Here is a 14,964-nt window from a genome sequence, read left to right on the forward strand (position 1 = left end):
CCTCACACCTCCGTTCCACCTCTCACTTGCGTGCTGGGGTTGGTACCAGGTGGTCACGAGAGAGGGGGGGTCAGTGACTCTCGGTTTCACGCCACAGTCAGCGCCGTTTGCTCCTGTGCCGGGATCAGCGCTGTTCGCTCCCATGCCAGGGTTGGTGACGTTCGCTCCCGTGCCGGGGTCGGTGCTGGCTGCAAAGGCGGTGATTGTTGTGGTGCTGAGTCCAACTCTGGGGACACAGGAGCGGCTCATACCGGTGCCGACTGTGCACGCAGTTCCGTCGCCATGGTCGGTGCCGATGGCTTCAGTGCGGATACTGTTGGTTTTGCCGCTGAAGAAGTTGCGGCTGAGTGGCCTGATGTTTGAGGCGGATCGGCCCTTTTGTGTACTTAAGAAGATGTACGGGCACTAGTAAGCAAAGTGCCTGACTTAGCCCCCAAGCTAGTTCTGCCATGGGAAGTTAAGGGCAGCAATCTAGTGGGGGATGGCTTAGATTTCTTCGGAGATGCTGTAGTTGGAGACGAGGCACTCCTCTTTTGAGGCTGCTGACTGATACTTGGCGGAGAGGATGATCCTGCAGGCTGAAGAGCTTTATCAAAAACAATCATCCTAAGCCGTATTTCTCGATCACGGCGGGCCCTAGTCGTGAGTTTTGAGCAATGTACGCACTTCTGTGGTACATGGCTCTCGCCAAGGCAGTGGAGACACGCCCATGGCCATCCAAGGAAGGCATGGCGTTGCGGCACAGGGAGCATTTTTTGAAACTTGCGCAATGTGGGTCTCGTGCATGCGCGGTGCGGAGCTGGCAAATGGCTTTTGCCGTAATCGTTGACCCCTGTATGTATGTGTGTGTGTGTGTGTGTATATATATGAACATGAACAGTAGCGTCAACAAGTATTAACTAGAAACAAGATAGCTGAGGAAATTAACTGGTTTTGTCTCACAAAAGAGTCGATAATGAGGAGAAGATCTGCTCCGTCTGCAGCCTGAGGTGGTTGAGAGGAACTGGATAAGACCGGATCGCGCAGTGCGGGAGAGCGCGAACGCCGCAAGATGCTCCCCGCGCATGCGCAGTCCGACTGAGTATGACTTTGAATATCTCTGTCCTGTGGCGCTGGGGCAAGCTCAGCACCTACAGTGGAGCACCCACTGGGACATCACTCGAAGAAGAACCCAGGGCTCAGTCCGAGCAAATACACTGCTATTTTCAGTCCCACAGAATGAATCTCGTGATACAGAGACAATTGATCTGGGTTCTGAGTCTTGGGGCCCCGTGTTTTACAACAGTGTAGATAAACCTTGATGACGAAGAAATCCTATGTGACCCAGACAAGCTATGCTGAAATGCTGGGGCTCGATTCTCTCTTTTGAAGTTCATGGATAGCTGCTAGTAAAGTTAGCAACAAGGACAGGACATGTGCCTAGCAAAACGAAACAGAGAAACCCCTTTGGCCAGATTCTCCCCTATTAAAGAGGCAGGTTTGTACTGATCTGCCATGTGATTATGTACATATTATTCTAGATTTCCCAGTTATTTTACTGCTTCCCTTGTAAATCAATACACCCACATTTTCTGGGCTTAATCACATCTGCAAATAAAGTGTGGTCACAGTCAGAAAAGCAACTGTAAATATTGCCTTGAAAATTCTGCCCATTGTCTGGCTCCCTGAGTGTCTGATGAACCACTGAGTTTTATCCACTAAAAAACAAGCTACTATTTCCCTTCAACCTTATAAATTCTTTAGGGGGACAGTTTCTCACTAGTGTAAATTGTCAGAGCCCCAATGAAGGGAATGGGGCTATGGCAATTTGCACTAGCTGAGGATTTGTCCTTGGCATGCAGAAGAGCAACACTAGATACTACTTTGGGCAAAATGTTATCTGATACCCTGAAATCGCAGTCTGCACTCAGATCCTGTCTTTCTGATTCTTTCTCTCCCAACTTGGAGATGCCACACCTGTTCCATGGACTTGGACTAATGTTGGAAAGGAACTTGTTGTTTGGGGCAAGGCTACTTATGTTTTAGCAAGAGAGTAGGAAAGGTGAGGTAGGAAAAATTCTCCATAATTCTATTGGAGCTATAAAAAAAGGAAATACTGAAAGACAACATATTTACTTTTTTAAAAAATGTAACATCTTGGGTTGATTTAGCTTGTATGACGGAGATACCAAAAACTGAGTTGCAGCTCTTAGACTATGTGGTTACTGAAACTCTGAAAAACAGAAAACTGCAATTCTATTAATTTCCTCTGCAAAGCAAAAACAAAACAAACAAACAAACAAACAAAAAAAACAATTAATCCTGCTCTGCAAATCAGCAGGTCCTGCATAAATATCTATCCATCTAATACTAGAATATTTCAAGACAGTTTGGTATTTCTTTAGGCTACCAAAATCTTCATGTCCTATTAGTGATATATGGTAAATTAGCCAATGGAAAAAGGCACGTATAGATCTCTGACATGGCTGAGAATTGTTTTACTCACTGTGTCACTGACTATCTGAACAGTGGAAGAAGAAGCTGTTACACAGGTAAAGGGAAAAAGAAGGAGCATATCTATCAGATGACAAGAGACAGAAGAAAAACTCCTGAAAAACCTAACAGGAAAGAGACATAGATCTCCACTCTCAAGAGCCAGGAAGAGAAGAGGCTTTGCACACCTACCCACCTACCCAATAATTAAGTAAAGCTGCTCTCCTCTTGATCAATATCTTAATTCTACCTTCCCAGCCACCATTCCTTTCTTCCAGGTGACCAACATTTTGATCATCACACCAACCACTGCTTCCTAGACGTCATGTCAAACTTCTCTAACTTCTACAGCAAACTAACATAACAAAGGCCTTTTTCAAAATGTATTTTAATATTTAATTCAATAGAAAAACTTCCATTCAAAAATTATTTTTCCATGCTACTCCGAAAATTTGAGTTTGTTGCAAAATCCAGCACTATATACCCATGCCAATGTTAAAAGAATAGGTGAATTTTGTCCATTTCCTATGCTTGCCCTATACTCAGACTTTGTACTGATTTAATTATTTTGGTTAGGGTATACTTTATTTATTTTTTAACCAATATAGTTATACAGTAGTAGACCTAGTTAGGGTGCAGATACAGAATGAAACAGGTAACATGCACTAGTTTTGCTCATTGCCTTTCCCATATAGGAACAGCAATCCCAGTATAAAGCATCTTTATATCAGTGTAACTACATTCACACAGGGGGATTATACTACTTTAACTATTCCAATATAGTTCAAACATTAATTTTTTTCTGGATAGACAAGCCTAAAGTATAGGAGCATCCACCTCACAAACTACCTCCACAATTGATGTTATTGTTAGTACACTGAGCAGGCAGCCTAAGGACTAAATGGGCCTAGAGAAGGAACACCTCTGACCTCTTGCAGTGATCTCTCCAGGTCGGAGGTGAAGTAGTGTGGCTTCAACTCTACCTGCCTATGCTTATTCCTTTTCATTGCGCAGAGGATTTCAGTCTCCAGAGCTGTTAGCTGGGCATCCTTCACTTTAGATCTAAATTCACTAAAATGTAAAGAAAAGAGGATCTTCATCCTAGATGGACACAGATCACAGACTAGGGGCATGTCTACACTACAGTATTATTTCAAAATATCTTATTTCGAAATAATTATTTCAAAATATCTTATTTCCAAACAACGCATCTACGCACAAAATGCATTTCAAAATAGCGTTCTGCTATTTTGAAATAGCGCGTCCACACTGATTGGATGCTGAATCGCATTTAAGGCCGGCTGGAGTTACCTTGTATGGCTGCTGCCTGAGGCTATCTGAGGCTCGTGCTTAAAGGGACCCCTCTTCCCCCCAGACAGCTGGTTCTCAGGTTTCCCTGCTTGCTTGCCTACCTCGCTGAGGGACAGCAAAGCTTTTTTTCTCTGCATGCTCTGGTTGCCCTCACTCAGGACACCACAGCACTCTCCAGCATGGAGTTGGAACTGCCCCAGGGCACTCTGCTGCTCTTGGACATGTTGCTGCAAGTCTGGCAGCACTTTCTACAGGCTGCCTCACAGGAGCTGTAGCAACCCAACCCCCAGGTAGTGGGGCAGTGGCGGGGAGGGGGCACTCTCAGGCGCCCTGACACCCCCGTGACTCTGTTTTGTATGTCCCTGTCAAGTGGTCAGGGCCATCAACAGAGTCCTGCTCCACAGAGTCATCGTCTTGCCGACGTAAATGCCGTCATCAAGGGGTTTGGCGCCCTAGGTTTCCCCAACTGCGGGAGAGCCATCGATGGGACACACATCCCAATCCGTGACCCAGACTACCAGGCCTCCATGTTTATAAACCAGAAGGGATACTTCTCAGTCATCCTGCAGGCCGTCACTGACCACTGGGGCCAGTTTCTGGACATTAATGTTGGCTGGTCAGGCAAAGCACACGACGCACGCATGTACCGCAACTCCTCTGTGTGCCAGAGGCTGCACGCCGGGACCTTCTTTCCCGACCAGCACTTCAGGGTCAGGGATGTGGACATGCCAGTCTGCCTGGTGGGGGATGAACCCTATCCCCTACAGCCCTGGCTCATGAAGCCCTACACGGGACACCTCAACTCTTCCCAATATGCCTTCAATGCCAGGCTCAGCAGGGCCTGCATCGTGGTCGAGGGTGCCTTTGGGCGGCTGAAGACACAGTTTAGGTGCCTCCTCCCTTGCCTGGACCTCACGGCGGAATATTCCGCACGTGGTGGCATCATGCTGTGTGCTGCACAATGTGTGTGAGCAGAAGGGGGAGGCCTTCCTGCCAGGCTAGGTGGTGGAGGCAGAGTGCTTGGCCAGCCTGTAAACACAGCCCCGCACACCTGCCATCCAGGAGGCCCATTGGTGGGCTGTCCACATCTGGGAGGCCCTAAGGCTGTGTCTAGACTACATGCCTCTGTCGTCAGAGGCATGTAGATTAGACACATAGGCAAAGGCAAATGAAGCCGCGATTTAAATGATCGTGGCTTCATTTAAATTTACATGGCTGCCGCGCTGAGCCGACAAACAGCTGATCAGCTGTTTGTCCGCTCAGCGCACTAGTCTGGACGCTCCCCTGCCGACATCAAAGCCCTTTGTCGGCAGCCCCGTTATTCCTCATGGAATGAGGTTTACCGGGGCTGCCAACAAAGGGCTTTGATGTCAGCAGGGGAGCGTCCAGACTAGCGCGCTGAGCTGACAAACAGCTAATCAGCTGTTTGTCGGCTCAGCGCGGCAGCCATGTAAATTTAAATGAAGCCGCGATCATTTGCCTATGTGTCTAATCTACATGCCTCTGACGACAGAGGCATGTAGTCTAGACACAGCCTTAGGGAGAGCTTCTACCCAGAGGAGCAGTAACAGTGCTCCCTGATCTGCCCCACTGGGGGCTTGTGCCTCATTCCTACCTCACGTCCCTCCACTTACTCCTCCCTAACCCCCCTTCCTGGTGAAAAATAAAGACATGTGTTTTCATTAAACCAAATTCTGTTTATTCAACAAAACTGGGGGGAGGGGGGAAATGAAACTCAGGTGAGACTGGGGAAAGAAGGCGTGAGAGAGGAGGAGAGAGGATGGGAGAGGGGAGGGGGAAACCTGGGAGGAGGGAGGAAAGGGGAGGAAGGGGGAGGAGAGGCTCAGGGTGGGGGCCTCAGCTTCCCCAGTGGGGAAAGGGTGGAGGGAGGAGTGAGAGGAAGAGCGGTAGCTGGGGAGGCAGCAGAGTCTGGAGTGGCAGGAGGCACCAGGGTCTGCAAATGGGTACAGATGGCACAGCCCTGGGCAAGCTGCTCCCTCCAGCTCTCCCACCGGAGCTGCAGATCTTCCTCCACACAGTGGTCAAGGGTGTGGTGCAGGGCTCGCAGTGCCCCTAGGTGCAGCCGCTGGTAGTCGTCCAAAGGACGGGCATGCCTGTGGAGCCCTCGTCCACCTGGGGGGGAACGGACTGTCTAGGGCATCAAAGTAGGGGCCGCTGTCTGTGTGCAGGAGGATGTCCTGGAAGGTGTGGTGCACCCTCCACTCGTAGCTGATGTAGCTGTGGAGAACCAAGAGAAGTGGTCAGTTCTCCCTGGGGACACAGTGCATGAAGCCCAGCCCCCCTCTGCAAGGTGAGGATGACAGTTCTCCGTACCATCAGAGCCAATGTGCTTGCACACAGGCCATGTTCGGGATGTCCTGCTATCCCCCAGAGTGGGAGCGGGAGCTGCCCTGAGACTGCACCCATGCCCCTGTGCTGTATACCAGTGTGGGTGTGGGGGGGAGAGATGTTCCCTGCCTCTGTGTAGAGGGGACTTGTGAAGGAAGGGCATCCTGCCATGTCCCACCCCGGGGTCAGGAGCATGTGATGTGTCTCCACACACCCTTGTGGCTAACAGGCCAAGGACCCTGTGTGGCAGTCAGCTGGGGTCATGTGCCCAGGGGTGGCACGGCACATGCTCACATGTGCACAGGTTGCTGTGTGATCCATGGCCAACAAGGCCCACGCATGCAGTCCCTAGTTTCCACCCCCCACTCCCAGCATAAGGGGGCAGTGATGGCACTCACACGTAGTTGCTTCCCCAGCTTCAGACAACACGTTGGACAGGTCCACAGGGACGGCTTGGGGGTCCTGGCTGAGCGGCATGGTGACTCTGGCTTTCTCTGTCTCCTGGCCTTCCTCATCCTCATCTGTGCCATCATCAGGGCCCTCTGCCCCAGGGTCAATGACCACCTGGGGAGAATGGACTGTCTCGTCCTCCAAGATGCGGTCCAGGGCATCAAAGTAGGGGCAGCTCTGTGTGTCTCCCCTGGTTGGGAGCTGCCCCCTGTGGCCCTGGCATAGGCCTGCCGCAGAAATTTTATCTTCATCCGCACCTGTGGATGTGGCCTCTGGCAGCCATGCTGGTAGCCATCTGGCCATAGATGGCCACGTTCCTGCATCTAGTGCAGAGATCATGGAGGTTGGTGACATCCCCCCAAACCTCAATACCTCCCATGACCTCCGCACTAGACGAGGAAGGCGCCCGTCTCTTCCAGGCCCTGGCAGGCTGGTGGGAGCTGGAGAACTGCTCCCAGGGACCGCTGGAGGGCTGGCTGGCTGGCTCATTTTGTGCCACTGGGTCAGGGGCAGCAGCAGAGTGGCTCAGGGCTGGCAGGGCTGGTGCTAGGCACAAAGGCTCTGGCCAAACTCTGGACCTTTAAGAGCTCTGGAGGGGAGGAGAAGAGTTTTCCTGGTGTGTGCCAGAGTGGCCAGCAGGGCACCCGGGAAGGGTTGGAGGCCCCCTATTTTGAAATAGCCCCTACTCCCTGTCTACACAGTGCCTATTCCTAAATAGTTATTTCAGAATAGGTGCTATTCCTCGTAGAATGAGGTTTACATATTTCAAAATAAGCCCTCCCCTATTTTAAAATAATTTCGAAATAGCAGTTTGGCTGTGTAGACGCTAGCAAAGTTATTTTGAAAAATCGGCTGTTATTTTGAAATAATTTTGCTGTGTAGACATACCCTAAGAGAATACGGTTCTCAAACAGCAAAAAGGGCAACCTTAAAAATCTGTACATGTGAAGAAAAATGTGTATTTTGAAATATTCTGCCATTTGTAGTGGAATCCATCATTATACGCACAGGAAATCTTGCAGAAAATCACAGAGTCTTCTGTTTGCATTCTTGTGATCCAAGTGAAGTTCAACTAGTCTAAGGGATAAAACGGTAATGGTGAAATTGGACAACTCAAGGATGCAACATGATAGAGACACTAGAATCTATGCACTATTATAAAAGGAGAGGTGTCCATCACGTTGTCTGTCACAGAGAACATTTGAGAAGGTTTTAGAAGTTTCTAGGGAGAGGCAGGTCCTCAGCCCCACCAAGGGGAGGGGAGGAACATGCACAAGCGTGCCCCAGCATACCCAGAGCAGCAGGGAGGGAAGAGGATCCATGGCCCCAACCCCCGCCCCCAGGAGCAGCGGGGAGGGAAAAGGTTGAATAGCCCAAGCCTCCCCGGCCGTGGGAGCAATAGGTAGGGAGGAGGCCCCTTGGTCCGAGCCAGACCAAGCTTCCCTGGCCCCGGGAGCAGTGGGGAGGGAGGAGGCCACATGGCTCCCGCCTCGCCAGCCCAGGAGTAGCAGTATGGGAGGGAGCCACGCAGCCCGAGCCAGCCCAAGCCTCCCCACTCCCAGGAACAGTGGGTTGGAAGGAGGCCAAGTGTACGTCTAGCATCACAATGGCATGGGTAATGCTAGTAACTATGAGCAGTGCCCTCCAGTACCCAAAGAGAAGCTGACTGAACATCCCAGAGGATGTAGTGCCATAAACAACTATTTCTTGGAGCAGCTCATTTTGGAGCAGATACTACTCTTACCTGGGCCTTAGTCAAATGCAAGAGTTGATTAAGAAATGGCAGTGAGTGTGGCTGATCAGTACCCAAAAGCAGTGAACGTAACATAACCAAAACATAACATAACATTCAGGTTAAAAATTAAAATCCATTTGTTCAGAATGGAGGTTGCTTAATATAGCTCAAATGAGACTATGAGAAAATAACAAGTATTGGCATGTGGATAAGGAATAAATGGAGTCAGATAAAATCTGAAGATGTAATATGTCATAAGAAATTTTCCAAGTGTATCAAAATTAGGAAGCCTGTGGGAATATCATTTGGATGCCAAGGGTATAAAGAAGTGGTGAAATAACTCAAAACTTTAAACACTGCAGCAATAAATTTGCAATACTAAATGCTGTTCACCTTTCAGTTTGATTAAAGTCTTGAAATAGCTGAGCTACTACCAAAACATGTATGTTATCAGTGAAAAAAGTTACCATAGTTTGCCAGAAGAAAGGAGTGCAGCAATCTAATAACGGTTTTTCTAAAGGTGCTCAGTGTGATCTCAGGAATTCTGTAGATCACTTAACCTCATTTCAACAGCACGAAACTGAAATTCCTTGAAAATAAAATCATAAAGCCAAAAGACCAAGTCACACTGCTACAACCCATTAGGAGTTTTCAGAGGAGTTAACAGGATAGTGTCTAAAAGGGAACCAACGAGTACAAAGCATTGAGATTTTCACATTTTTGTAAATGAAGCTCCTCACAAAAGATTATTAAAACAATCAGTCATTTAGGGATCAATGCTCCAGTGTGTGCCCTTCTCAGAATCAGGCCCCTAGACTGGGAAGTCTTCAACCTAGCCCTTGATCCTACAATGGGCTCCAAGTAGGTGGTCTCATCATGAGCCTGCTAAGAACTCATTTCAGAACTGAGGCCTCACCATTGTATTACTTTACTAACTGAAAGATCAGGAGCTATGTCTGTAAAGTGCCTAGCATATACTGTTGGTGCAATACGAAAAGCATTTGTGATGATCATCACCACCTCCACAAGAAGAAAGCAAAAAGACCTGTTTTGGTTAAAAGACAGAAAGCTCCAAGTAAAATAAGTGCCCCATTCTGAGTGTGGAAACTGTACTCTTAGGCTGCCCCAGGGAACAGAATCAGGACTTGCATGGTTCAAATATAATGCATTTATCAGCAATCTGGAAAGCAGGATGAATGCTGAGGTGGCCGAGTTTGCTATAAAGAGAATGAATATCAATCAGGTTACTTTATAAGGGACCACTTTTTGGGCCTGGCAGCACAGATGGAGCAGACTAAGGTAACAAAACATGCTTTCCTGCCCCCAAGCTCAGAGAAATCCCTTCTTAGTCATAGCATGCAGTTGGATCCAGGAATGCTCTCACCCAGTACTATAGCCAGAGTTGGGAAGCAGCAATCATACAATGCAAACACTCCTGGGACAAGCACTGGAGCTGTAGTGGATTTCCTAGCCAAAGCATACTTCATCTAGGAAAAGAATAGTAGAATAGTATGCGGAAGCATCATATATATTTAAATAACAAGAATGGAGAATACTATGTAAGCAGTCCTTTTTGAAAAGGCTCATTCAATAAAATTAAAAGTTAACCAAAAACAAAAACAAAGCTCAAAGAAAATATTTAATGTGCAATTTACATCAGGCTGTGAAACTTCCTGAACCAAGACAGCAAACCTCCTCCATTCCAGGATGCAAACTAGTAGTGGGGTGAGTGGATTCTACATTGTTTAAATACACAAAGATAGTTATATTTTGTAAACTACTACAAGGTCTTACACTTGCATTATCTCAATGTAAGACATAATAATTATATTAATGTTGTAAGAGTCTAAAGTTATACGAACAGAAAAGGTGCCTGCAGCTTCACTGACTAGGGCAACAATAAGAAAGGCTGTCTGACAAACCTCCTGCTTCTAGGCAAAAGATAGAAGAACAGACATGTTACACCAACATTGACCTCTGAGCCAATTATACAATGCTGATGGGTTCTAAAGAGACTCTGGTCCTATGCTCCTTGGCCAGAAGATTGATGCAAGAAAGCAAAAACAAGAGGACCTATAGGCAGTGAGAGATGTAAGTGAAAGGCAGGGGAAACAGTTGTTCTCAGGGCAGAACCCTATTGAGGGAAATAATAGACAATACAGTGTAAGTCAACTCAAGGAAAGTAAATCTGTGGCAATGAGCTCATGAATGACAGCCTGTTGCATGCTGCAGGTGATCAACCTACCACCTGATAACGTAGCTAATTGGATCTCTAGTTCATCTCTCAAGAGCACCACACGCAGGGCACTACAACTCAAAATCTAATGACACACACAGAGTTGGCCAGACGATTCCTGCCGTCAACATTCTACAGTGGAGAAAGTTTCTAGGAAAGCCTGGCATTGCTCTTTGCTAAAAGAGAAGATCCAGTGGGGTTAACATACAGGGAAAATGTCCCCTTGGCTTTGACATAGCCTTCTGTACTAGAAATAACCTCACATTATAGACCTGGTCATGTATTTTTGGCAGCAGGAGGAGCACTGAGGACATGTTGGGAGCAAACAGGATCTCCAGGGCAGGAGAAGAACATTGCAAATAAGCAACCAGCATCTTCCTGTTACATTTTTAGATGGAAGGTTTAATTTTAACAATGATACAATACTGCCAAACTTGCTATAGTTCTCTGCTCATTCCGTAGGTTGCCAGCAAAGAGGTACTGGAAGTTCTGATGCGAGGTGCTTCGATACAAAGCCAAAAATAAATAATCAATCATACAAAGACAACAACGGTTAAATAACGAGGCAGAAGAGAAAGAGGAAACATTTGTCCTGAAAAAGGATGAACTGCCTTCTGCTTACCAGTCCATCACAATTGCTGATGGCCACAGTGGCACCTGGCATGTCTGAGATGTCCCCGGTAAAGACACACTCCTGCTGGAGGGGCTCTCGGAATAGCTCTTGAAAATCTTCCTGCCATTCAGCAGAGGCTCCAGGTGGCATAAGTCGACGGTTGGGCTTCAGTCGGAGATGCAGTTCCTTCCCAAAGACTGTGACATTGAAGTAGAACAAGTGATTTCCAGCTCTGTCGTGGTGCAGTGGCTCATCCAGAGTGCTGCGGGCCACTCTGTGCCGAGGAGAGGGTGGGGTGGAAGGAGTGCTGGCTTCTCCACTGCCTGCCACCACTGAGCTAGATACCATGTGCGAGAGGAACCGTCCCTGGCAGTCCGTACTGAAGGGCACAATCACAGCATACTCACTCAGCTTTCCAGACAGGAGGTGCTCTAGTGGAAATAAAGACAGAAAGATGTCAATACATTCAAAGCAAAGAGCAATCCTTTGTGAATGTGTCATCATGACAAGTGTTTACCCCATAGTGCTTGCTGTATGTTAATTCCCATATGCATCAGGAATTTCATAGCCGCTTTGACACTGGATTTTCTTGTTAAATTAGACAAATATGGTCAAGCCAATAAACTTTCTGCCCCTCCTATAAACTCCTGAATATTCTGTGTCTACTTTGTATTTTTAAATCGGCAGGGACATCAAATGTAGCAGAATAAACTCATTCTGACATACACTTATGCCTTTTGCATACCCCACTAACAACAAGCATACAAACTATTGACTGTACAGTTTCCATCTAACATTACTTCTCAAAAATAAGGAAGCCCTTTACAATAAAAATATATCAGTGTCAATTTAAAAAATGTTTGCAATGGATTCCCAAAACATACATGCCACCTTATTGCAATTACCTATCACAATCAACAAAGCACAGTTCCAGCCAGTTACATAAAAATACACCTGACAAAACAAACACACCTACCAACCTAAAACACTCCTACCACCTAAATCAGAGAAGGAAAAAAATAACCAGCCAGACATGCAGACAAATAGAAATTACAAGCATGCAATGAGTCTAAGATTTTCAACTCCAATATAGGAATGGATCTTTTTAATTGGCATGTTATTGCACAGATTTGACACACCACACACCCACGCTATGTACATTTAGCCCAACAAAAATAACATGGGACACCAAAAGGTAACCTGTGCTTTCAGTGAGAGTGGGTGACAGAATGCAAATTGTACTGTTCCCAGGCACCCTTACATGCCCACTAAAATTGTTCTGCAAATCTGACAGAAGGCTCCGCACTTGCAGTAAGTGTGATGATTTCCGTTTGAGTCTTTGATTTCCATTCCCTGCCCCTATCCCATCTTCAGAGTGTAAATAAGACCTAGGAAAGGTTTTTTGCTTTGTTTAGTTTTGATGTACAGAAAGTATTATTCTGCACTTTCTGGCAATATGGAAAAATGCTAAATTCCCACCAGTTCAAATAACTGAAAGTCTAAAAATAGTTAAAGGAAGGATGAACAGACAGACGGATAGAGAAATTCACACTGGAGCCAGGAGAAATGTAAAGGAATTACACTCTTAATGTTAAAACTAGTTTTCCCCTATCTCGCTTCTTTCGCCCCTTGCAGCCCTGTTGGAATTGCTGATGTGACTCTCCCCTTCCTCCTTCTGACCTCGCTGATTTAAGTGATGTCTGGATGCTGTAGGTTAAAAGGAAAAACCAACTCGAGCCATGAGGGAAAGGAACTCTCCTACCTTCGGGTTTGGCTGCCCTCACTGTAGCCAAGCAGTAGTTGAGAGGAAACAAGCAAGACAGCATGACACAGAGATAATCCATTTGGTGCTGGCGAAGCGTTTTCTGGTGGCAGTTCTCTCCGAAAAGGAGCGCACAGGGAAGCAGCTCTCCAAAGTTTCTTCCCCGCGGCTCCCTGCGGCTCCTCCTGGAAACCGGGCAGCGCAAGGGGATCCGGCGGAGCTAGCAACGCGCCTCCTCTCGGAGAGCCGCAGGCTGTCAGAGGCAGAGACGCAGGCGGAGCAGGAGCCGGTCCTGCTGCTCCCCGCCGCACTGTGCACGAGTTGGACAAGCCCCCATGGATCTAGCGCTGCAAAGTCGGGGGAGGGAGGGAGGGGGAGGAAGGAGGCGCGGGCTGGGAGGGAGCCCGGCAGGCTGCAGCCGCCGCTCTGTGCAACGCAGGCTGGTGCCAGCTGGGGGGTCCGCGCAGTGACGCCGGCGTGTGAGTGTCAGGCCGGCCGCAGAGTCCAGGAGGTGGGGAGGAGGCAGCGAGGGCCTCTCCTGGGGGAGGCACCGAGAGGCGCCAAGGGGAGGTCCCTTGCACGTGGCGCTTTCAGCGTCGCTCCAGCTGCCATTCGCAGGCAGAGCGCAGATGGAGACCCTGGGGAGCCCCCAGCCGCGGGATCGGGCTGTTAGCAGGCTGCGAGCGAAGCCCTGCCCCTCTGCCCGGCATTCTGCAGCCCTGAAACACAGCGGCCTTGGTGGGTCTCTGGTACTGGAGCAGCCCACGGTACAAGGTCTCACTTCAGCAGAACCAATCACTTTTGGGGCTCGTTATCCGCCTCAGATGTACAAGCAGGGACCTTATGAGCCTGCTGGCCAGCCATTATTAGGCAGCTACAGACACATCCATCCCATGGCAGGGCTACTGGGCTAGCGGGTAGAGGAAGAGAGTAGACACAATATAGTCTGGTTTTATTACAGCTTTGGAAGCAGTCTCACACAATATTCTCATAAGCCAAGTAGGGAAATGGGGTCTAGCTGAAATATTTATGAGGTGCCTAGAGAACTGGTTGAAAGTTCTGCTCAAGGAGTAATGATCAATACTTCACTGTGAAACTGGGAGGGCATTTTTGGTGGGTGGCACTATTTACTGTTTTCATTACTGACTTGGATAGTGAGAGAGGAGAGCATGCTTATAAAATATGCAGATGATGACACCATGCAGGGAAGGACTGCAAGCATTTTGGAAGGCATGGCTAGAATTCAAAATGGCCTTGATGAATTGGGTCAGAAATCAGCAAAATGAAATTTGATAAAAGGCAAATGCAAAGTGTGACATAGTGGGGGTGCTGTCTATTTTTGTAATCCTGTGTTCGCTTTGGTGTTGCATTTACCATTTGTCTTATGGGGTTATATGTGATCCTACTGTCCTATGCTGCTCTGTAGTGACACTGTGTGGGGGGGTGTGCATGCTTCAGTTTACCCAAGAGCTGCATGAGGAGGGGGAGGCAGGGTGTGACTCACTGGGGAAGTATGTGCAATCTCTCACCTCCTGAGGAAGTGGGTCTGGCCCACGAAAGCTCATCACCTAATAAACCATCTTGTTAGTCTTTAAAGTGCTACATAGTCCCTGTTTTTTGTTTCAGCTACACCAGACTAACAAGGCTACATTTCTATCACTATTCTCCTGGGCTACGTCTACACTGGCCCCTTTTCCGGAAGGGGCATGTAAATTTCAGGAGTGGTAGTAGGGAAATGCGCGGGGGATTTAAATATCCCCCGCGGCATTTAAATAAAAATGTCCGCCGCTTTTTTCCGGCTTTTAAAAAAGCCGGAAAAGAGCGTCTACACTGGCCCCGATCCTCTGGAAAAAGCGCCCTTTTCCGGAGGCTCTTATTCCGAAGTAGGAATAAGAGCCTCCGGAAAAGGGCGCTTTTTCCGGAGGATCGGGGCCAGTGTAGACGCTCTTTTCCGGCTTTTTTAAAAGCCGGAAAAAAGCGGCGGACATTTTTATTTAAATGCCGCGGGGGATATTTAAATCCCCCGCGCATTTCCC

General features: G+C 47.9%; 1 protein-coding gene across 1 annotated transcript in view; it reads right to left on the bottom strand.

Moving 5' to 3' along the window:
- The window catches only part of ADAMTS14 (ADAM metallopeptidase with thrombospondin type 1 motif 14), a 143,457-nt gene extending 128,865 nt beyond the window's left edge, over positions 1 to 14,592 (bottom strand). Inside the window, exons 1-2 of the mRNA XM_075934971.2 lie at positions 12,929 to 14,592; positions 11,176 to 11,597 (exon numbers count right to left, since the gene is read on the bottom strand). Coding sequence (XP_075791086.2) covers positions 11,176 to 11,597; positions 12,929 to 13,010 — 504 coding nt within the window. The 5' untranslated portion in view covers positions 13,011 to 14,592. The remainder of the gene's footprint in view (positions 1 to 11,175; positions 11,598 to 12,928) is intronic.
- Between the last annotated feature and the right edge of the window lie 372 nt (positions 14,593 to 14,964).

Source organism: Pelodiscus sinensis, chromosome 8 (assembly GCF_052426305.1).
Source record: "Pelodiscus sinensis isolate ZL-2025 chromosome 8, ASM5242630v1, whole genome shotgun sequence".
Classification (NCBI taxonomy): domain Eukaryota; kingdom Metazoa; phylum Chordata; order Testudines; family Trionychidae; genus Pelodiscus; species Pelodiscus sinensis.